Below are 22,118 nucleotides of genomic sequence, written 5' to 3' on the forward strand. Positions count from 1 at the left end.
TAGTGACGACTCCCTCAAACAAATGACCGTAATTTCCTAACCGTAGGGGCTAGAACGGTCATTCTTACACCGTTTTGTTCAGAAGAGGTGGGGGAATCTTCAAGTGTTGACAATTTAATATTAAAATATGAATTTTTAGAGATATATGACATGGATGACTTGTTGACTTAGAAGCCACGAATTCCCCAATATGCAAATTTGAATGCCTGAGACCACATATGTGATTGGCTGGCTGGGAAGCCGTGCAGGCCCTGATTTGTGGATTTGAATTCCTCAGCCCTCAGATATGATTGGCTGGCTTAGAAGCCACGAAGGCCCCAATATGCAAATTTGAATGCCTCAGGACACTTATTTGATTGGCTGGGAAACTGTGCAGGCCCTGATTTGAAAATTTGAATGTCTCAGTCCTCACAGAGGATTGGCTGCCTGGGGACCTGGCAGAAATATATAGAAATACTATTATTAAGCATAAATACTACATTTAGTAGAAATACTATGTTTTAGCACAAATACTATAAAAAGAAGAAAAACTATAATTTAGCAGAAATACTATATTAAGCACAAATCCTATAAAAAGCAGAAATACTATAATTTAGAACAAATAGTATAAAAAGCAGAAATACTATAATTTAGCAGAAATACTATGTTAGGCACAAATCCTATAAAAAGCAGAAATACTATAATTTAGCAGAAATACTATGTTAGGCACAAATCCTATAAAAAGCAGAAATACTATAATTTAGCAGAAATACTATATTAGGCATAAATCCTATGAAAAGCAGAAATACTATGATTTAGCAGAATAGTAATAACTTATTGAAACACAAATGCACAGAGGGACACACAAACACAGGCTCTAATCCAGTCAACCAGTCTAACTATGTTCAATTTAAATCCTACAATGACATGCTGCCAAATAAGGGCAGGGTCCTCTCTCTCCCACTAAACACACACACACACACACACAGGGAGAGAGGACTAAGTTTCTAGGTCAGCCTGGGAACTGCTGAATTTGAATCCACCAATCAGAGAGGCTGTTTACGTTTTCCCGCCAAAACAGGTGCATCTTTTTACACACGCAGCAGCACAGAGACATAGACCTGCTTCTTTCAGTTTATTTCACATAGTGAGGATTCCCCTCAAACAAATGACCATAATTTCCTAACCATAGCGGCTAGAGCGGTCATTCTTACACCGTTTTGTTCAGAAGAGATGGGGGAATCTTCAAGTGTTGACAATTTATCATTAAAATATGAATTTTTAGAGATATATGACATGGATGACTTGTTGACTTAGAAGCCACGAATTCCCCAATATGCAAATTTGAATACCTGGAGCCCACATACATGATTGGCTGGCTGGGAAGCTGTGAGGGCCCTGATTTGTGGATTTGAATTCCTCAGCCCTCAGATATGATTGGCTGGCTTAGAAGCCATGAAGGCCCCAATATGCAAATTTGAATGCCTCAGGACACATATATGATTGGCTGGGAAGCCGTGCAGGCCCTGATTTGAAAATTTGAATTTCTCAGTCCTCACAGAGGATTGGCTGCCTGGGGACCTGGCAGAAATATATAGAAATACTATGATTAAGCATAAATACTACATTTAGTAGAAATACTATGTTTTAGCACAAATACTATAAAAAGCAGAAATACTATAATTTAGCAGAAATACTATATTAAGCACAAATCCTATAAAAAGCAGAAATAGGATGATTAAGCATAAACACTACATTTAGTAGAAATACTATGTTTGAGCAAAAATCCTATAAAAAGCAGAAATACTATATTAGGCACAAATCCCATAAAAAGCAGAAATAGTATGATTAAGCATAAATACTACATTTAGTAGAAATACTATGTTTTAGCACAAATAGTATAAAAAGCAGAAATATTGTAATTTAGCAGAAATACTATATTAGGCACAAATCTTATAAAATAGCAGAAATAGTATTATTTAGCACAATAGTAATAAGTTAAACAGAAAAATTGGAAAAGCAAAATGGACAGCTGAAAAAATGCTGAACATGCTGAGGGTCCCTCAAATATACTTGTTAAATGAAAAAAATCAGCAAAAAAATGCACAGGGAGAGAGAAGTAAGTTTCTAGGTCAGCCTGGGAGCTGCTGAATTTGAATCCACCAATCAGAGAGCCTGTGTACTTTTTCCCGCCAAAACATGTGCCTCTTTTTACACACGCAGCACAGAGAGGCACAGGATTATTGCAGCCTATTTCTCATAGTGAGGACTCCCCTCAAACAAATGACCATAATTTCCAAACCGTAGGGGCTAGAGCGGTCATTCTTACACCGTTTTGTTCAGAAGAGATGGGGGAATCTTCCAGTGTTTACAATTTATCATTAAAATATGAATTATTAAAGATATTTGACTTGTAATGCACCATAACTGAGTAGAGCGAAGCAAAAACTGCCTTGACTTGCCCTCAAACAACGCTTTCTAACTCAAAATCTTTTTGGAGTATCGATATCATTCTTTCACCGTAAGAGACAGCAGGCTTTGGTGAACAATCATGGAAATTTTCAGGTCTCTGTGGAAATCCAACAAAAAGTTATGACGAGAGAAAAAAGTGGTTCATTTCCACAGTTTGAAATCTGAAGAAATCTGAGCGAAGGACGAATTTCCTACCCTCAAACAAGTCCAACTCATTTCAGAACGGTAATAGGTGAGAAAGAAATTCTTGAATTGTGAGCGTCAGGGGTGTCTGAAGATATTCGGGGACAAGCCTCATGTCTTAACTTTGCTTCGTTAAGGAGATATGACGATTCGAATATGCCTCTCATTACAGAAATCCAGCGGTGATTTTGAACAAGCTCTCCATTCACTTTATATGGAGAGTTTTCTGACCTTGTGTTAGTCTGAGGAGATTTGCAAAAATTCTATAAATCCCACAACAATGATGGTGACATTTTCTGAAAGCCAGCAAAAATACCTACGTTTTGATGTATAATTTGTGGAAGTTGAGTGAAAATTGAGCAAGTAGCAGGAAGTTGTTCGGACATGAAGTGAAAATTGCAAAACCTTCAGTGGCACACTGGAAGCCAAGAGCATAGCAACCATAACAACGCATGTATTTTGTGAAAAATCACAATTTTGCAACTCAAAACTTTAAGAGGCATAAAAGTAAAACAGTAGAAGATTTGAAAAAGCTGAATCATACCTGAATAGCCCAATAATTTGTGAACATTTTAAAATTTGAATGGTTGTTCTAGGTGAAAATATGAGGAAGTAGTTAAGTTTCAAAAACAAGCAAATTTTAGCAGAATTGCTGAAGTTTCCCATTCATTTCAATGGGACAAATTAAAGGAAAAAAGCTTAATATTTTAAAAAGTATAATAGTTAAAAATAGCAAAAGTCATAGCGCACATTAGCAGAAATAGCAGAATAGTTTAAAATTTGAACGGTGAAAATCGGCTGAAAATTGTGGAAGTAGTTAAGTGCCAAAAAGTGTACGGAAGCAACTAGAATAATAACTAGAAAAATTTGCATTTCCTGCGAAAATGCAGTGTGGATGCTTAAAGCTGAAGCTGTATGCAAAAAGTAGCTGAAAAAGCTGAAAAGTTGCAGAAATTGTAAAAACTTTGCAGAAGCAAAAGAAGTTTGCTAAAATGGAATAACTTAGCAGAACTGCAATCACTTAGAGGAAACTGTAAAGCTGAAGCTGTCTGCTGAAAATAGTTGAAAATAGCTGAAGAAGCTGAAGAAATCAAAGTCAGTGTTTAAAAAGTTGCTGAAATTTTAATAACTTTGCAGAACAATATCAAGTTAAGAAAAATGTAATAACTTAGCAGAAATGCAATAATTTAGAATAACATAACTTAACATAACATAACAAACAAAAGTAGTGTAACCTAGCAGGAATAATATAATTTAGTAGAAAATTAAAAACTTGGCAGAAATATTACAACTTATCAGAACTGCTAGAAATTTGCAGAAATGTAATAATTAGGCAAAACTGTCAACAGATAACAGCTGAAAATGCTGAAGTAACCTCAAAGTTACTTGTTTAACTGTGAAAAATTACCAAAAACATTAGAAAAGGAAGAAAACGTGCCGGCAGATAAACTAATGTGGAACAAAACCAAGGTAAAATTGCGAGTTTGCACAGCTGGTGAAATCTAAAAATGGCAAAAAAACATAACAAAGGCAAGACCCACACAAACAACATTTTAGGTAATAAATGCACAAGATGCTGCGGTCAGAGATTAAAACACCCAAAAATAATGTTATTGAAATGCCAAAAAGTGGCAGAAAGTTTAGAAAGTAGAAAACCAGTAGTAGAAAAGTAGAACATTCAAATATTTTTAGAAACATATGATACAAAATATTTACTCAGTTGTTTCCAATGATTACAATAATGGCATAAAGAAATAAAAATACCATTTGGGACAAACAGAAAAATATTAATAGAAAATGCAAATCAAATTGATCTAAAATCTATACAAACAATTGAAGCATCTGTTGGAATTGTGAACATATCCTTGTTTGCCATGTTTATGTTTATGGCCCTAAGATGCGCAGACACATGATAGGCTATTAACTGCAAAAATATACACATATATAGCAAGTGAGAGACAAAAATATATCCTCTGATTTGCTGGAGTTTTGTGTAAATACCATTTGGCAAGGATAAACAACATGTTCCTATGCCACATTAAAATTTTCATAAGCTTAATTTTTTCAATTAGTTTACAGTTTCCTGATTTGATGATAAATATGGTACCAATCTACAAAATACTGTCAAAATGAAGTCCACATTGTGATATATTTGAGGTGTGGAGAGTCACACAGCTGAACAATCGATTTGCATATTTAAAGAAACAAGGATCAAATAAAGAACATCGTTGTGGAATAAATTACAGTGAAAAATAATCACTGCTTTGCGTTAGAGAGTGACTTATGATGAGGTATTAATTGGCTTAACTTTACCTCTAACAGCTTTTCACATAGTGCTGTGACCAGGGTGAAATCCATCATAAAGTAACTGTAAACAGTAGAACCATTAGCATGAATGTCATGGTTCTACTCTGATCAAAACTCAAGTCAGCTGTTTGACCTGATATAAAATGATAAAGAGGAACACATATAAATGACCTTTATGAACTTTTCAAAATGACTTTATATGTCTGACCCATTATCTATATATATTACAGCAGCGGTCCCCAACCCCCGGGCCTCGGACCGGTACCGGTCCGTGAGTCGTTTGGTACCGGGCCGCGAGAGACGAGGCTCAGGTGTGAAATGTATAGTTTTCAGGGTTTTTATCGGTTTTCAGCGTTATTTTGTTATCGTTTTTATCGTTTACTTGGTTTTCCTGGGTCTTTTCACGTGTGTTATGAATAAATTTTCTTTTTTTCAGTACCGGTACTAGTTTTATTTTGTTATATTTATCCGCGACACCTTAAAGGCCGGTCCATGAAAATATTGTCGGGCATAAACCGGTCCGTGGCGCAAAAAAGGTTGGGGACTGCTGTATTAGAGCAGATGTGGAAAACCACTGTTAGACCTACTCTATACTAATGTAGTTACTGACACCCCATACTAAGGCAGGATTCATACAAACACACATTATTTATTCTCTTAAACACTTTCTTTTTTCACATTTTGAGATTGTGTAATTTCTAAAAAGAATACATGTAATGGTTCAATAGATATAGTTATTTAAATGTCCATAATAATCACATGATCATTTTTGTACATCCTACAATCCAGGATTTAGAGCTGTGTGTCTGTATGAATTCAGCTTGCTATACTTATAGACTTAGATATATTAATCCACTATTTACCCAAACAAGTTACATTGTTTGGGTAAATAGATTGGGTTTGTTCTACAAAATAATTATTCAACAATAAAAAAAAACACAAAAAAAATCTGCACATTAATCCAGAGTTCAGTTTCATATGTCTGATATTGTTAGTTAAATCTGATGACACAAACACAGTCAATAATTCATTGCTAGTGTGACATGTGGTCCTTTTTGCCTTTGACCAATGATATGCTGGGTACTTGGACCAGTTTAGTATTTGCTGTCACAGAGGAATGTTAACCAGAAATCCAGAAGACAAAACTTAAAAAAAATATGTTAATTGCAAACATGTTTTTGCTTAGTAAAAGGATTGAAATTACATGGAAACTGTCACCTTAAAGCCTCATTGTAAATATCATCACAAACAGATGTTTTCCACACAGTTAACAAAGCTCCACCACATCCGATCACTGCACATAAATCTAAAAGAAAACAAAAACAAATAAAAAAAATAAAATTAACACAAGGGAAGACTTTTGACTTAATAACTACGCTTAAAATAAGTGTTACCTTTGAATATTTGTGGGAAAAATCTGATGCTACCCCAAGAATACAAAGCCACACTGGAAACGATGACAGGCTTGCAGCCCTCTGTCTTCCTGGAGTCAGGTGCCTGATCAGTAGCAGTGAGTTGACAGAAGTCGGTGTCTGTAAGAGTGGCCAAACACTGATACTCTGTCCACTTGAGTAGAGTCTAAGAAGCTGGAATGCAGGCACACTGGACGAGCTTGTTCTAAAAAATACAGAAAAAGGAACATTTTATTTGTGTTAAGGCCTAAAAACTACAAATAAGTTATGCAATGAACAATGTTGAAATACCTTATAGGTGCTGCAGGCCACATAACCAGAATCCAGAGCAATCTCACACTCACATGATGGTGAGGAAAGACATGAGCTCTGCAATGAGGTTTGAATGTCTCAGTTGGGACACTGAAGAACTCAGAAGACAGCAATACCTGCACAGAGAGACAGAGTAGAAAAAGCATAGATTTGTAATCCATAATGTGAATTAAAACTCAAAAAGTGTCAACAAGTATAATCATTTGAGTGTGGAATTATTTATGCACTAAACAGGATTTTAATTAATTAATTGAATTAAAAACACTGACATTTTTTATCAAAGATAAAGAATCATACCGCTCTCTGCTCTGAGGATCACTGAGCATCTCTGACAGGAAATACAGTTTCCTCAGTAGGAGTCATCATTCATGGTCTCAGAGGTGTGTAGTGTGGCAGCATCATGATGGTCTCCAGATCAGGCAGGAGGTCAGGTGATGGGTGTGTCATCTTCTCCATTGAAGACATACTGGTATGGCAGTTCATAAAACAGCAGTCTCTGTGTGGCATGTAGTTATCTGTGCAGTCCAGCACTGATGGATCAGGTTTGGCTCAGCAGTTCATGAAGATGGTGTTAAGATGTTGTTGTTTCAGCTGAGGATGGTGAAGTTTGAAGGTTTTCCCACAAAGGAAACAGGACTGTGTGTGCCCTGTCTGAAAAAAATACATCTACAAAACATAAAGTGCTTTTAACACCACCCACCCCCCCTCCCCACCCACCCATCTCAGCCCCCAAGTGTCTATATAATGCTGGTATGGGGTGTCAGTTACTAAATCTAATTAGTGCGTCAGAAAGCGGGGGCTACACCTAAAGCCCCCGCTTTCTGATGTCTTTGTTTATTAGCAGCTTTTTCCAGCTGCTCAGAGAATTCTGACTTGGCCTTTATCCACCCAAACCCAAACCCACCCGGATAAAGGCCAAGTCAGAAAATTGATGCAGAAACTTTCCATGTACTTCTAAATCAGTTTTTATACAAATTCTGTAAGCTGTGAAAATGTTTTTCTCTACATAATGTATAATTATAGACATCTCTGGTAGCCTAAAGATAGTTTAAAACTTTTAACATTTTTTACCTGTAAAACATGATAAGCAAAACCTCATTCATCCAAAAAACATTTGATTCTACAAAATTTACTATAATCAAGAAAATATAATTGTCTGTATTTATTCATGTGACCCATAATAAATACCTGCATTTATCTGTGATTTATTTATTTACTATTTCATATTTGAAAGCATCTTGGAGGGGAAGATCTCGTTTGTTGAGATACATACGTCAGAGTAAAAAAAGTATCAAAAAAGGAGATGACAATTAACATCCATGAAAAAATGTATAAGTAGATTTAGTCATTTAAAACATGAGAATAAAAAATAAATTATGTCCGTTTAATGCAGTATATTTCAGATCTGAGGTGCATGATAACAGAAAGCAGATCTCCCGGCTCTGCATGAAGTACAGCCATGATTTGGTGACATGATTAATAACATTGCAATAAGAAAGGGTCTTCTTACAGACAGAGTAGGGAAGACAATTTTTTCCAATGAAAAATCTTTTTCATACTCTACAATCAGTAAACTCTGTAACAAACATGATCTGTAATTGTTTCAAAACTCACCAGACGACTTCATGATTGGCTCGAGGACAGGACACAAAACACAGGGTTGTGGTAACTGTAGTATGATCTCAGAACACCGGAATGGAGACATTGATCTGGCTGAGAAATAAAAATGAGGTCAAGCAGGGTGTTCTTGTCTGTAGTGCCAGAAGTGATCAGCTGTGAATACCCTCTCGACTGAAACTGCTCCAGAATCTGTTTTCTTCCACTCTGCAACTGGTTCTCATTAAAATCTCCACACACAATGATTGGGTGACAGTCCATTATTTCAAGGGAATCTAAAAGACTTACCAGGTTTTGCATGAATGGTGTCAAACTGTAGTCAGGGGGTCTGTACACAACAGCAATGAGTGCAGGGAATGGAGCCTGAACCTTCAACACTAAAAACTCAAGATCAGTGACATTATGCAGATACTGTTTTACCTGAACCTGAAAATGATTCCTCAAATACACAACAACTCCCCCACCACTTCTGCTGGCCATGTGAGGAAAGTTTGTGTAGGACACATGTCTGTTGCGTTTGAACATGGTGTAGCCATCCAAATGAAGACTGTCTGCAACAAAGGAGCCTTGAAGGTGAGACTCAGTGAGACACAAAACATCTGCTAAACACATTTCATGATGACTCTTGATGTCACTGATGTGAGATGGCAAACCCTCCGTATTGTGATGGATCAGTGTAAGAGTGTCAAGTCTGCTGGCTGTTTCTCTGACCTGAAGAAGAGGCATCATTTCCTCAACGCTGGCTTGTCTCATGGTTTGGAGTGCTGCAGTTACCTCGGGATTGGAGTAAATCTTTTTCTCATCCAAGTCCTGCAAATAGAGTCCACTGAGAGACGTCACCCTGCTGAGAGCAACATAAGCCATACCTGGTTCAAAAATGTTCTTCATTGAAACTACAGCTGTCTGTGTTGTAAGACCCTGAGTTTTGTGAATTGTGCAAGCGAATGCTAGCTTTACAGGAAACTGTCTGCGTACCGCTCCTTTAAACTTCAGACTCTCCTCTGCTCTCTCAATGTAAACCAGATCATCAGATGCTGCATTAGCACTGCGGTTGTGTCTCATAGGCTGCCGGTTGTCCATTCTGAGCCCCAGTTTGATTATGTGTCCATCATTTTCAGATCTCACCACCTTTACCAGTATACCAAAAGCACCGTTGACTAAACCGTTTAGTGTGTCCAAGTTTCTGGTCAGCATGACTCGAGCTCCTTCAGCAACATTCAGAGTGTCAGGTAAATCATTTCTCCCACCTGTAAATGGTTTGTCTCTTCGTTCCATTCTGCCTGTACGTTTATCCTTCTGGAAATCGTCTGCAGTGATGATTATGATGTTTGAATGAAGCTTCTTCAGGGTATCTGTGTTATGGGATTCCACATTCTTGTTGGTGGCATAAATGTGTAAGACCTCAGTTGGACATTCTTCTGGTGCAGTCACAGCCTGTGACAACAAATCTCTGTCGCACTGAGAAAGCTCATCCGTCTTTTCTTTCACTCTAATCCTGTTCAGCATCTCTGCAAAGGCCACATCATCTTTCTGACGCATGATCTCGGTTAGAGTGATCATCTGAAAATGTTCCTGCCATAGGTCAATCTGTTCTGGATCGTAAACGCAGAGAGGTTTAGACTGTCGCACTGGTGGCAGCTGGTAAAAATCTCCAACAGCTAAAACTGACATTCCACCAAAAGGTCTCTGAGTGCCTTTGATTTGTTTCAGTCTTGCATCCACATAGGCAAAAAGGGGTTTTGAAACCATTGAAATCTCATCAATAACAATAATTTCAGCATTCATCAGCTCAGATCTGACTTCATCCAGTTGGTTACCAAGTCCTTGAATGGGTGGTTTCAGACTCCTGGGTAGTTTCAGTAGAGAATGTAATGTAGAGCCATTGATAGAAAAAGCTGCTGTCCCGGTAAATGAAGTAAGTAAAACAGTTGGATTTGATATGTCAGCTTCTTCTGCATTAGCAGGCAGTCTGCTCAGGATCTTTGATGCTTCAGAGTGAATACATTTAATCAGATGTGACTTTCCAGTTCCTGCACCACCGTTGATATAGAAGAAAAATGGATCTGGGTTCAAACCACAAACTCGCTGAATACACCAGTCTCTTATGGCATAGAACACGCAGGCCTGCTTCTGGTTCAGATTCTGATACATTACACGTACCACGGCTGGATCTACTGCAGGTTGTTCTCTGATGGCTCTGATCTTTGTTACAGCATCAGACTGACGACTGTAGTCAGGGACATTCTCCTGTTCGTTCTCATCATCAGAATGTCTCTCAGGAAGATTCTCATCACATTGCAGCCTCACAACTTCAGATTCAGGAGCAAGATTACACCATTCATCGATCACAACATCCCTATTTTGTTCAAACTCTTCCAGTGCACTCTCAATATCCTCAGAGTTCTTCTCATACTTGTCTTTATTTCTTTTCACAATCCGTTTCACAGACTCACTGTGGTCTGAACATGGAAGTCGCACAAAACCCGAGTTGTAGAAGGACTGATAGGTTTGGAAACATTGTGGTTTCAGTTCCTGCTCTGATCTGTGTGGAAGGTAAAGTCTCAACAGTCGACCATAATATTGCTCAGGATCTTTTTCCTGTGAACAGTGGTAATACCTGATTATAGCTGGTTTATCATTCTTTCGCCTTTGTACAAATCCAAGCTGGTTTAGAAGAGGAAGCACATCTTTTCCTTCATTTGGACCACTCACCAACCGGCACAGGGCAGCAAAATCAGCCAGCGACATTTCCTCATATTCTGGGGTCTCAGGTCTGCATTTGTATTTATCACTCAAACTTGTCATCCAAATATTACAGCTGTCATGTGTTGTGCTTTCCAGGAAGCTCATGGGCCGACTCATTTTTACTGGGTTATCATCTGTTGGTACAAATACAACACTGCGGGAACATTTTTTCATTTTTAGGCCACAGACTCGAGTCACACACTCCTGTGCGCTGATCTCTCTCTTTTTTGAGTAAGCCTGCATCACAGCTCTCATTTCATCACATTCATTGACGGTGTTCTTATCAGAGTTATCAATAACTGTCTTCAGGTATTCAGAGAGGCCAGATTCTTTCTTTGTTATATATTTACAGAGGTATTCTACACATGAATAGGCATTCAAAATGAATGAGACATCTAAATTAGAGTTCCAGGCTTCAAGCAGATCTGGGTTGTAATTGTTGATCCAACAGTCCTTTGGGTCACGTTTCAGAATCAGAGCTGTTTTCTTGTTTATGTTCTGGAGGCATTGTTCATACTCATTCATTGTCAAGTTGCATCGTGACAGAATCTGCTCTATGGTGAGGGAAGCAGCTTCAGGTTCCTTCAGCAGGTTCAACAAAGGTCTGAGTTTGGCTTTTGCAGCTTCAGTGTCTGAATCCTCATCCTGTCTCACAATCATTGTTCTTGTGGATGGTGGTTTTGGAAACCCAAATCTACAACCAGAGTTCACACTCTTAAAGCATGTCTTTGTGTGGTTCTTGCTGTGCTTTTGTAGTTCAGAGACTTTTTTGTGCAGTTCAGGTTGTTTTTCTGGATCAGGGAGTTGAGCTGAGATGTATCTGTCCACAAAGTCACAGACAGTTTGGTCATCATCCACATCTGCTTCTACCTTTTCTCGAATCCACAGCAACATGTGTATATGCGGACTACCTCTGTGCTGGAACTCAACTCTGTAAAAGTAATCAATGATCTCACCAAGGGGCTGTGCAGGAGAAAAAAGCAAATCTCTGAACAAAGCCTCAACACGTTTATCAAACATCCGCATGGTGGTTACTGGATTTGATCTTAGAATTTCACACTTTTCTGACCAGTCCAGGGCTTCAAAATCAACCTCTTCACCTTGCTGTCTCTTTATTGCTTGAATCACTTCAGGCCATCTCATCTCAGCAGCAGAGAAAGTGACAAAGAACTGAGGTGTTCCTATTTGACGAATCATACTGAATAAATCTTTAGTAGTTTTCTGCCAGTAAGCTGGAGTTCCTCTGAGTGGCTGCATAAATCTGATTGCATCTTTATTTCTTACCAGCTTCTCTACTTCTGTCTTACTTTGTAACATTCCTGATGTGATTTTGCGTCCATCTTTGGTCATAGTTTTACCTTTCCTTAGCTGTATTGTCATGCTGGAATTAGCCAAATGTATTTCAGTGACAAACTGTGAGAAAAACAGGTAATTTGTGTCTTTAGCAAATCTTGCATCAATGTTGAAAAGCCTTGACTTGAAGTAAGCACTTGGTGTGAGTTTAAGAAGTCTCTTTTCATCCAGTGTATTCTGACCAGTAGGAAACTGCACAGGAAATGCCATGGCTTCCAAATGAGGAGTTCTGAAGAAGCTGACAGGATTGTTTCTTTCTGCAGGAGCCACACAATATGTGTTATCACTGAAACAGAGAATCTCTTCTGAAATGTCAACAGGCTGCAGACAACTTTCTAGAGCAAAACCTCCATTGTTCAAATCACTTTCTGGTTCATCTGGATTTTGTTCCTCTGGTTGTTCATCACAGGATTGCATATTAATAGCTTGTTCACTTTCAGACTCACTTTCGCACAAAAGGGCATCTTTTTCATAGTTGTCAATTTCCATTAAATCTGCTTCATCATAATCATCACTTCCCATGCTGGCTTCATCACTGCTGTCATCATCAGGTAATGTTGGATCACAAAGCAATGCATCATCTCTGATAACAATATCTGTGTACTGTGGGTGAATCTGTTTCAGTTTACGCAGGGCTTCGATCAGTTTAGACCAGGTGACAGTCTGGAACAGCTGATGGCCTTTGTAGCACAGTCGTCTTTTCAATTTCACCCTCATGATCTGTGATTGGCTTCTGAGCCGAGGTAGATAGTCAACTGTTTGTTGGACTTCAGATGGTACACACACCACATTACCACGTATGAGTCTTTGTCTGCCCTTTGGAAGAGGAATAATCTTTGCAAATGGTATGCATTTGGCAATCAGATGTCTCTCCAGAATGTTGAGATCACAAAGTTCAGCTGGAATATCCTGCAGTTCTAAACCGTTGACAGCAGCAAGCCTGGGCATGCATCCACTTTTGAGGGAACTGTGACACGTGTGACAGATATACTCCTTTTTTCTCTCAACGGGAAAGCTGCAGTGATCATTACATGCTTCATCACACACATGAACAAATTTACCAGTTAGACACTGCTGAGCTACAGTTTGGTGTTTTGAGTAATTTTCTCTTTTGCAGATTTTCACCTGATTAGGAAAAGAAGCTTTTAGACAAACAGTACAAACATAAGATGGTGCTGACTTAATGTTGGATCTGAAACGAGATATGGCCTCATTCATTAAACTGTTATCTGGATGACACTGTAAACTTTCAGCTGGTCGATGCATCTGACGATATTTTCTTTTTATGTTCATTGCACATCTGATATTATGCATCTGTCTAAAAGAAAAACCGTTCCAATATTTTACTCTCATTCGTTCTCTCATATTCTCTTTGTGTTGTTGCTGAAATTGTCTCTCTTCTCCATAACGTTTAGTGATGTAACATTTTTTTTTCTGTCTAAATTCTACACTTTCTTTATATAGGTTAGAAACATATGACCTCATGTAAGCTTTATGTTTCTCTCTGAATTCGGCACAAGTTCTGTATGTTCTTGTTATTCGTTCCTTCTGCTTTTCTCGGAACACGGGAGATTCTCTGTATGTTCTTGTTATTCGTTCCTTCTGCTTTTCTCGGAACACGGGAGATTCTCTGTATGTTCTTGCTATTCGTTCCTTCTGCTTTTCTCGGAACACGGGAGATTCTCTGTATGTTCTTGTTATTCGTTCCTTCTGCTTTTCTCGGAACACGGGAGATTCTCTGTATGTTCTTGTTATTCGTTCCTTCTGCTTTTCTCGGAACACGGGAGATTCTCTGTATGTTCTTGTTATTCGTTCCTTCTGCTTTTCTCGGAACACGGGAGATTCTCTGTATGTTCTTGTTATTCGTTCCTTCTGCTTTTCTCTGAATAAAGAATCTTCTTTATACATCCTTATGACACGTTCTCTTTTTCTCTCTCTAATTTTAGCACTTTCTCTATAGATCCTTCTCATTTGCGCCTTCTGTTTTTCCTTAAAATCATCTCTTTCCTTATAGATCTTTCTCAAATGTTCCCTCTGTTTCTCTCTATATATAGGATTTAGCTTATATAGATTACTTTTGTACACAGTCTTCTTTTGTCTGTGATCAGGATCCTTTCTTTTTGGTAGTTTTTGTTGGGCCAATGATCTTCTCCTCATTTTTTTCCTTCCCTGTTTACTATATTTCAGCAGTTTATGTGAAAGTTCCTGTGTTGTCTTTGTTGAACAGCGGTTGGCAGCGGTTGGATCCTTCTGAGGAACAGAATCTGATGTTACCTGAGGTTCTCTCACAGAAGATGCAGAGGTTTCTATTTCTAAATAATCAGAATTGTTCAGCTCAGCAGCTGGCTCATTTGAATAATCCACTCTGGATGACATCACTTCAGTAGCTAAAGTGTCGGCCACAGTTTTCTGTGTCTGCTCAGTGGACTTTGGGGTTTCAAATTCAGGTTCATTTAAAGCTGGTGCTGAAACAGTTGTAGCTGTTTGTCTGTTTTCATCAGCATTTCTTTGGTCAGCAGCGTTTTCACTGTGGAACTCAACAGGCTGTAGCTCATAAGCACAGGTTGGTGCGATGCAAAACATTCGGTACAAACGTTTGATCCTGTCAATCATGTCGTTAAGACGTGTGAATTTTAACATAACTGCAGTTCCACCACTTACACTTAGCGACAATGGCATTCCTGTAGACCTACGTGGGTGAGGGTCAAAGTATGCGTATTCACCTGAAGTCAGCCTGGAAACTGCGATGGCTGTTCCTCCCATGACTAGCAAAGCGTAGCGAAACTCTGAAGCCAAACGCTGTAGTCCCTGTTCAAGGCTCGGAAGATGATCTGTACCGTCAAATGTGCCATAATGAGCAAACTGAGACATGTCGACTTGATACTCGTGTCTGCGGCTGATGATCACAGTGGGAAGTTCATCACAGGCTAGAAACACGCTGTTCACAAACCTCTTTCTGGCATCTGAATACACGGCATGGCCTTTGTCCAACACACGGTTGAGATCTGCTCTGGTAATGAATTCATCCTCGTGTAAGAATGAAAGGAAAACCAAACTGTTCGCCATGCATTGCTGATTCCGGTACTTTCCATACTTAGCATTGGCCTGGCTTCGAGACGCACAGATGCTACTCACTCGTGGACGACTTTCACTGTTTGTAACCTGTACATGAGACGGTCCTGGAGCTTCTCCATCATGCTGCGTTTGCACAGTTAGCTGGGGTTCAGTCTGGATTACCTGTTGTACTTTAGCATTTGGCACAGATGATGAGCAAACACCTCTCTTTACCACATCTGCATAAGACACTGCGGCCGTCTGAACGCTGAGCTGCACTTCTGGACTGGGAATACTTGTAACAGACACCTTTACCTGCTCACCGGTCTGAGAAAGATTTACCTGTTCCTTCTGCTTTTGCCATCTAAGCTTCTGGGACTGTGACCTTTGACCTTTCCTTGGCATTTTGTGCAAGTACAAATTGGACCTTATATGTATTTATACACAAATGTATACAAAACTCAACCTGTAAACACTGAAAAACTCCTCAAGTTTCTATTAAATGGATCAACTATACAAATGGTAACGTGTTCTTATGACCGTTTAATTGATGTAAAAGGCTGGCTTAAATACAAACTCAATATAAAAGTTATTGAAAGATCCTTAAAAACATTTTATTGTAGCTTTTTCAACAACTGTATATTATTACTTCTTTTTTTTAACCAGACTGGTTAATGAATAGGTCTATACTTCTGTGAAGTAATATGCAGAATAAATCTCAACAATCAATCAACAGGCTATAATAAAACTCTTAGCTTTGAAGTAGACTTTGTGTAAATCTTTGAGATATCTAAAATCTAAAGCAAATATAAGGAGCTGTGGTGGTGTGGTGATCAGATGACAGGCGATGAGGATTCTTCAGCTGGATGTTCTGCAGCAGTCAGGAAACAGGAAGTCTGGGTCCTCAGGGCAGCTTCTCAATGACAATTGTAACTCAATACTTACACTGAGTAATAGAAATGGGTTTGTCCTTAAATAATATTAGTATAAACTTACTGTAGTCAAATGTTATAGTCAATGAAACAGACTTGAAAAATGTATTTGAATCTAATTTAATATTTATGTAAATAGAGCAGTCTGAATGTATATATTACAAAATAACCAGATTGTCTTATTACAAATAAACCTTTAAGAGGTGTATATTTTATATAATTTATCAAAGCAATTGCACCTGTAAGCCAATCAATGTTTATTCCAAAGTGTAATGCAAAATTAAAATGACAAATGTAGGGCTGTGTAAGTAGTTTCTACTGTGAGTTCTACTGTACTGTAATTCTACTACTGTAATTTTAACTTTCTACTTGTGATTTCCAGAAAAATGACTGGATGTGAGAGAGTTTAACGACAGGAAAGATGGAGCAGTGAGAGCAGAGATCTCTCAGAATTCTGAATACAGACTGACAAAGTTCAGGTAACTTCAATTCCAAAAACTTAGATTCTGGTAAAACTGGATTTCAAGTCACAGGATTGCGTTTCAACTCAGGTTCAAGTTTGTCAAATTAGATAGAGCACATGGCGGAGAATGGATAGAAGATAGAATGGCTTGTCAAAAAAGATTGAGCAGGGAGAGGGAGAGTGATAGGACAGACTGAATTGCTTGTTAATGATAGAGGGAGAGGGTTTTCTGCAGCAGGTCACCTGTAAGACAGAAAGAAAGTGGAATTAGACACACTTCCAATAAACCTGGCTTTACCGTATTTTTCAGACTATAAGGCACATTTAAAAGCCTTTAATTTTCTCAAAAATAGACAGTGCACCTTATGTATGGTTGTGCTTACTGATTTTAAACCAATTCTATGTGGTACACGGCACTCTGTCAAATGTTTTAGTATGACTTTGGTAAGCTACAAAGCAGCACCACTTGATGTATTGTCGGAGCATGGATACCATAGTCAGCACCCTCGTAGAGTAATTCGTACTGTGCTTCAACATAATATGGTGTGTGTGTGTATAAGGGCCTGGCACCTGTTGAGAGCCATGCTTATGAAGCAGATTTCAAACTGATCAATCCACATTCATCAGTCCATAAATCCTGAAAAGTGAGTGTATTGTTCTGTATTTTATGTCTTACAACTGAACAATTTTGAGAGTTATTGTAAATGAGTTGAATAAAGTTTCACTTATCTGTTTTGTTTGGCTTAATGTGCCTTAGAATTTAGTGCGCCTTACAGTCCGAAAAATACAGAACACATATATCATTACACACTGAAGAGTCGTACAGTACATTATTAGATTCAACTGAATGAAAATGTTTATCATATGGTGGTGGAACATTTCTAAGGACATTTTTGCATTCTATTAACACAATAAAAACAAACACAGTCTGTAAACCAAGATGTGGTGCTACAGTAACTTACTATAAACATTATATGGTCAAGCTAAACCCACACAATGAAGTCAGAGCAGACAGTTTCAGACCACCTGCTTTAAACACTTCACAGCACTCAACTCACATGATCCTAAATGCCCAAAGGTCTCAAATTCCCGTTTCTGTGTGTACTTACCTGGTTCAACAGTATATCATAATGTCTGGGGAGCCGTTAACATAAAAGTAAAAAATAATTTACTCAGTATGACTTTTGGCAAAATGAAAAATTTGGAGACAGATGACTCCTAAACAGCAGTTTCTACATTTTTCAGTCAAATATGGGGCATGTTTAATACACACTCCACTAAATCTACAATAAACTTAGCATGGCCGATATTAGGGCCTAATTAAAAATGTACTATGATGATAAGAGAGATCTGTAAGTCTGGAAATGTTTACACAGACTTTTCTACGATCTGATTATTCCCAAGAGCTGTGCTGACTCACTCCACTAAACTGAATGTCCTATAATGAGAAACATTTCCCAGCACTGTACCTCAGACAAACCTTTACTTACCAGACTGGAGACGATCAGATCAGCAGTCTAGAGAAAGGAAACAATTCATCAGATCACTGTTTGATGATTCAGACTGTTGAGCCTCTTCACACACAATCCAATTTACTGTGACATAAATTAACTAGTAAAATTCTTAATTTATTTAAGGCTTTATGAGCTTACTGTAGTCTAAAGAGGAGATAAATGAACTGCAGCGTCTCACATGGCTGTAGCAAGTGTAATAAAAGCATTCATTACTACAGAAATATAAAGAATAGCCACCAATATTTGTTGGCACAAGTGCAGGATATACCAAATATTTCCTACACAGAAGCTTTGTGGCTCCAACATTTTCTACAACAGGTCAGTACTACTAAAGTGTGAAAGCCAAAACTTTTAAAAATGTTAGATACAAAATAATTATATAAATCAGAAGCAACAGAAAACCTCGTCATGTCTGATATGAATATGTAAATCTTAAAATAGTTTTAAATATTGACATGTTACAATAGCAGAGGTGCACCATGTTTTGTAATTAAAATTAAATGTCTTAAATTTTTACACTAAAAAGTCCTTTCATTATACCTGTTGCTAGGAATATTTATGTATTTTGCAGTGTACCTTTTTGGCAACTTTTCTATTAAATTTTAAAACACATTATATTCACCAAATAAGTGATAAACTAATTAGACACACTGGCTGTAATGTACCTAACAATGTCCACTCACACCTCTGGTTCTCTTAGTTTTTCATTATTGCTTAACTGTACAAAATACTTCTACAGTGTTCTGACTTTAATGTAACACATCAGCAGAATTTGAGAGACAATATGAATCAATACCTGTGCAGCTCTTAAGTGTTTGAGCAACCACTTATACTGACTCCCCTAAAACACTTTCATTGTTTTGTCTGCTACTTAAATCCACAAACATAAGGAGAAAATGAACAACTGACATTTAGCTATGTTTGGATTCAATAAGCCATAAGAAATTTAAATCATACATAAATGGGCTATTAAACTTCAGGGACATTTTCAGGGACATTCAGAGGTCCTGTGTGAGGGCTTTGCTGCTACAGGTAATAAATCCTGACTTTGTGTTTTTGCCCATCAGTAAATGGAAACATATCACAAAAAGTCAAACTACTGTATGTAAGTTGCCAAATGTGCTACGCAATGCCAGGTTCATACTGCCTCAGTTACAATCACTGTTTACTTACCAGCAAAGGCAAAACCAAAGATCTCTTTCACTCTGTGTAACAAAAGACAAAGCACAAAAATACAGAATGAGACAACTCAAATCAGCATCACAGTCAATACTGCATCACTCTGTGTAGTCCAAAAGATTCAGTACACTTCTTTGTTTATCACAGCAACAAACAACTCACCTTTTTCTACACCTTATTAAAGATTACTGTCTTCATTAAGGTAAAATGTGGTTTCATCCATTTGTAATAAGCCACACACGTTTCTCAGTTATGTGATAGCTCTATTAGTTTGGTGCTATTAGATAACACAGTAGATTTAATAAGCAATGATTTGCTACACCTAGCTCTGCACACTTTATCAAATTCTGACATCACAATTTCAAAGCATGAACAATCATAAATGAAAGCTTGGATGATATTTTTGTAGGCTTCAACATTTGAGTTCGTCTGCATTCAAATTCTGCTTCCTAAAAATATTATCACCTGCACACAGTATCATTTAATATGCTGTTGTTTTAAATATCTACATATCATATTTATAATATTAATGGTGCACTGCTGCATTTTATTTATTTGAAGGTGGACTTTTTTATATTTCGTTAGTTTTTCACAAAGTGAGAAGTTAAACAGAGCTGCAGGTGTAGGTTTCATTTAAAAAAAAAAAACAACCTGCACAAACAAGTGTTTGTTAAACAGTTCTTAAAATTTAACTAAAAAACTAAAATTACCTAATTAAAAAAAAACTTCTTGTTAAGAGATGTTATTATTCTTATATTATGTGTTTCATCCTCACTCTCTCTCTCCCTTCTGTTAATTAACCCACAGCACAAAAACACACCGGTACAGGCACGTGACTCTTTTTCTCCCGGCTTTCAGTCAGAAGCTGTGTCCCAAAATGTCGGCTGCATCCTCCGGAGGCCGCATTTGAAGGCCGATTATGTCACAGCCAGTCGACGAAGGCTGTCTCAAATGCGGCCGACAAATGAGTCCTTCATTTCCCCGAATAAACTTTTAACATATTTTTAGGCGAGAAAGTAGCGGTGTAAATATCTGCTTGGTTTATCAAGACATCGCATATTTGCAAAAGTGTGCCGACGTTTTCAGAGGCTCGATGGCAAGCCGGGAGGGGGGTTCAGACCCCCGCTCTTTCGCTACTCAGGTTAAACATGATATACAAGTCACTCTGATAACTTAAAAATGTAATTGTTTGCCTTTTTCTGTGTTTTATTTGTTCTGGAGTAAATCGGTTTGGCTGAGATCAAAGTTATTAGATTATTAGATTAAATAAAGCTTTATTAATCAATCCGGTGGGTTCCTCCGGGATTTTCACACAGCTCAATAAACGTTAAACGGTCGAGAATTTACGCCAGTGTCCTGTTATATTTTAAATAGCAAGGAGCAGACGGCCGAGTTTATTAAACTCCAGCGAGACAGCGGTGACGCAAATCTGAAGGCTAGACCGTCCACTTTCACAGCCTTCTCGGTCCACGTAGACCGCGAAGGCTGGGTCCTCCGAAAGATGCAGCCGACGTTTTGGGACACAGCTAATGGCGGTAAAATGGCTCCTTTGAAGTTGCCGACCCTGCTGCTTCAGCAGCTAATCAGTGGTTCTAAAATGACGGCTTACAACCGAAAGAATGAGGCCGTTTTTAACTGACTGATTTGTGAAGAGAATTAACTTCAGCTTCCCTAACAGACTCAGAAACACTAACACACCGAATGAACCAAATACAACACAATAACTGTAATAAACAATCAAATGAACCATATTAATTTCACACTGGGCCTATAGCAGCTAGGCTAGGCGTTAGCACTTAGTGCTAGCATACCAAACACTCCTTTTAAATAGTAAAATTACAACGTTTCACTAAAAAAGCAGCCATTGTGTTACTTTAACATGACTTATACTTCGACTGGCTTCATAAGTCACTAACAACAACTGGGTAAATCCCTCATACAGCTTATAGACATTTCATTTCAGAAAAGAGAGACAGAGAAGCAGCGCTTACCGGTGGGGATCGAGCTGAGAGTGGACGGAGATTCAGGAGTCAGGCAGAGACGTTAAAAAAAGAGGCATTCACGGGTAGTGGGAAACTCCGCAATTACACAAAATTGGCATGGAAAACGTGAAAAATATATGTAAATTTAAATATTATTATACTAGTTGCTAGTTGCTTTTTTTGCAACAAAAAGCAACTAGCATAAATTTAATTCTATAAGTTTAATAAATGTTTCAAACAGGATTCTTTGAATTTGAAATAATGGTTAAAAGACATAAATAAACATAAGGTCATTATGTTAAAATGTACTTTATTATGATAGATTTATTTAACTGACTGCAGTAATAAGAACAGTCTTCTGCTGAACACCAACACCAAGGAGCTGGTGTTGGTGATCGCCTAAGCATCCTCACAGTAGGAGCTGCAGAGGTTCATCTCACTCCACTGCAGGACTCAAGAGGTTCAGGAGGTCCCTTAACCCCACTGCTATGAGACTTTTTAACAGCGACTCCTGATATGTTCATTGCACATTTGTTTCTTTTATTCTACTACATATTGGTTGTAATCATGAATTCTGAATTGCTTTAAAGCTGAAGCTGTCTGCTAAAACTAGC

General features: G+C 38.0%; 2 protein-coding genes and 2 long non-coding RNA genes across 4 annotated transcripts in view; all 4 read right to left on the reverse strand.

Moving 5' to 3' along the window:
* Positions 1-22,118, reverse strand: part of LOC146713577 (type-2 ice-structuring protein-like) — a 124,887-nt gene that overhangs the window by 11,999 nt on the left and 90,770 nt on the right. The gene's annotated exons all lie outside the window — the stretch shown is intronic.
* Positions 5,252-7,416, reverse strand: LOC146713580 (uncharacterized). The gene is made up of 3 exons (XR_014918087.1): positions 6,963-7,416; positions 6,645-6,781; positions 5,252-6,558 (listed from the first exon to the last, which is right to left on the reverse strand). It is a non-coding gene; the product is annotated as an uncharacterized LOC146713580 (long non-coding RNA).
* Positions 8,547-11,451, reverse strand: LOC146713581 (uncharacterized). Its single transcript, XM_085448871.1, has 2 exons — positions 8,703-11,451; positions 8,547-8,610 (listed from the first exon to the last, which is right to left on the reverse strand). Exons 1-2 carry the CDS (start codon positions 11,280-11,282, stop codon positions 8,602-8,604), a joined length of 2,589 nt encoding a protein of 862 aa, XP_085304997.1. The 5' UTR covers positions 11,283-11,451; the 3' UTR covers positions 8,547-8,601.
* LOC146713582 (uncharacterized) lies at positions 16,468-21,584 on the reverse strand. The gene is made up of 4 exons (XR_014918085.1): positions 21,514-21,584; positions 19,517-19,548; positions 18,320-18,346; positions 16,468-17,072 (listed from the first exon to the last, which is right to left on the reverse strand). It is a non-coding gene; the product is annotated as an uncharacterized LOC146713582 (long non-coding RNA).

The sequence above is a fragment of the Copadichromis virginalis genome, linkage group LG3 (genome assembly GCF_057382275.1).
Source record: "Copadichromis virginalis isolate Kocher_CV1m ecotype Utaka linkage group LG3, C_Virginalis_male_GT1.1, whole genome shotgun sequence".
Taxonomy (NCBI): domain Eukaryota; kingdom Metazoa; phylum Chordata; class Actinopteri; order Cichliformes; family Cichlidae; genus Copadichromis; species Copadichromis virginalis.

What these genes read in the sequence shown, in the direction of transcription:
- LOC146713581 (XM_085448871.1), bottom strand. Translation starts at nt 11,282, where the DNA reads ATGAGAGCTGTGATGCAGGCTTACTCAAAAAAGAGAGAGATCAGCGCA.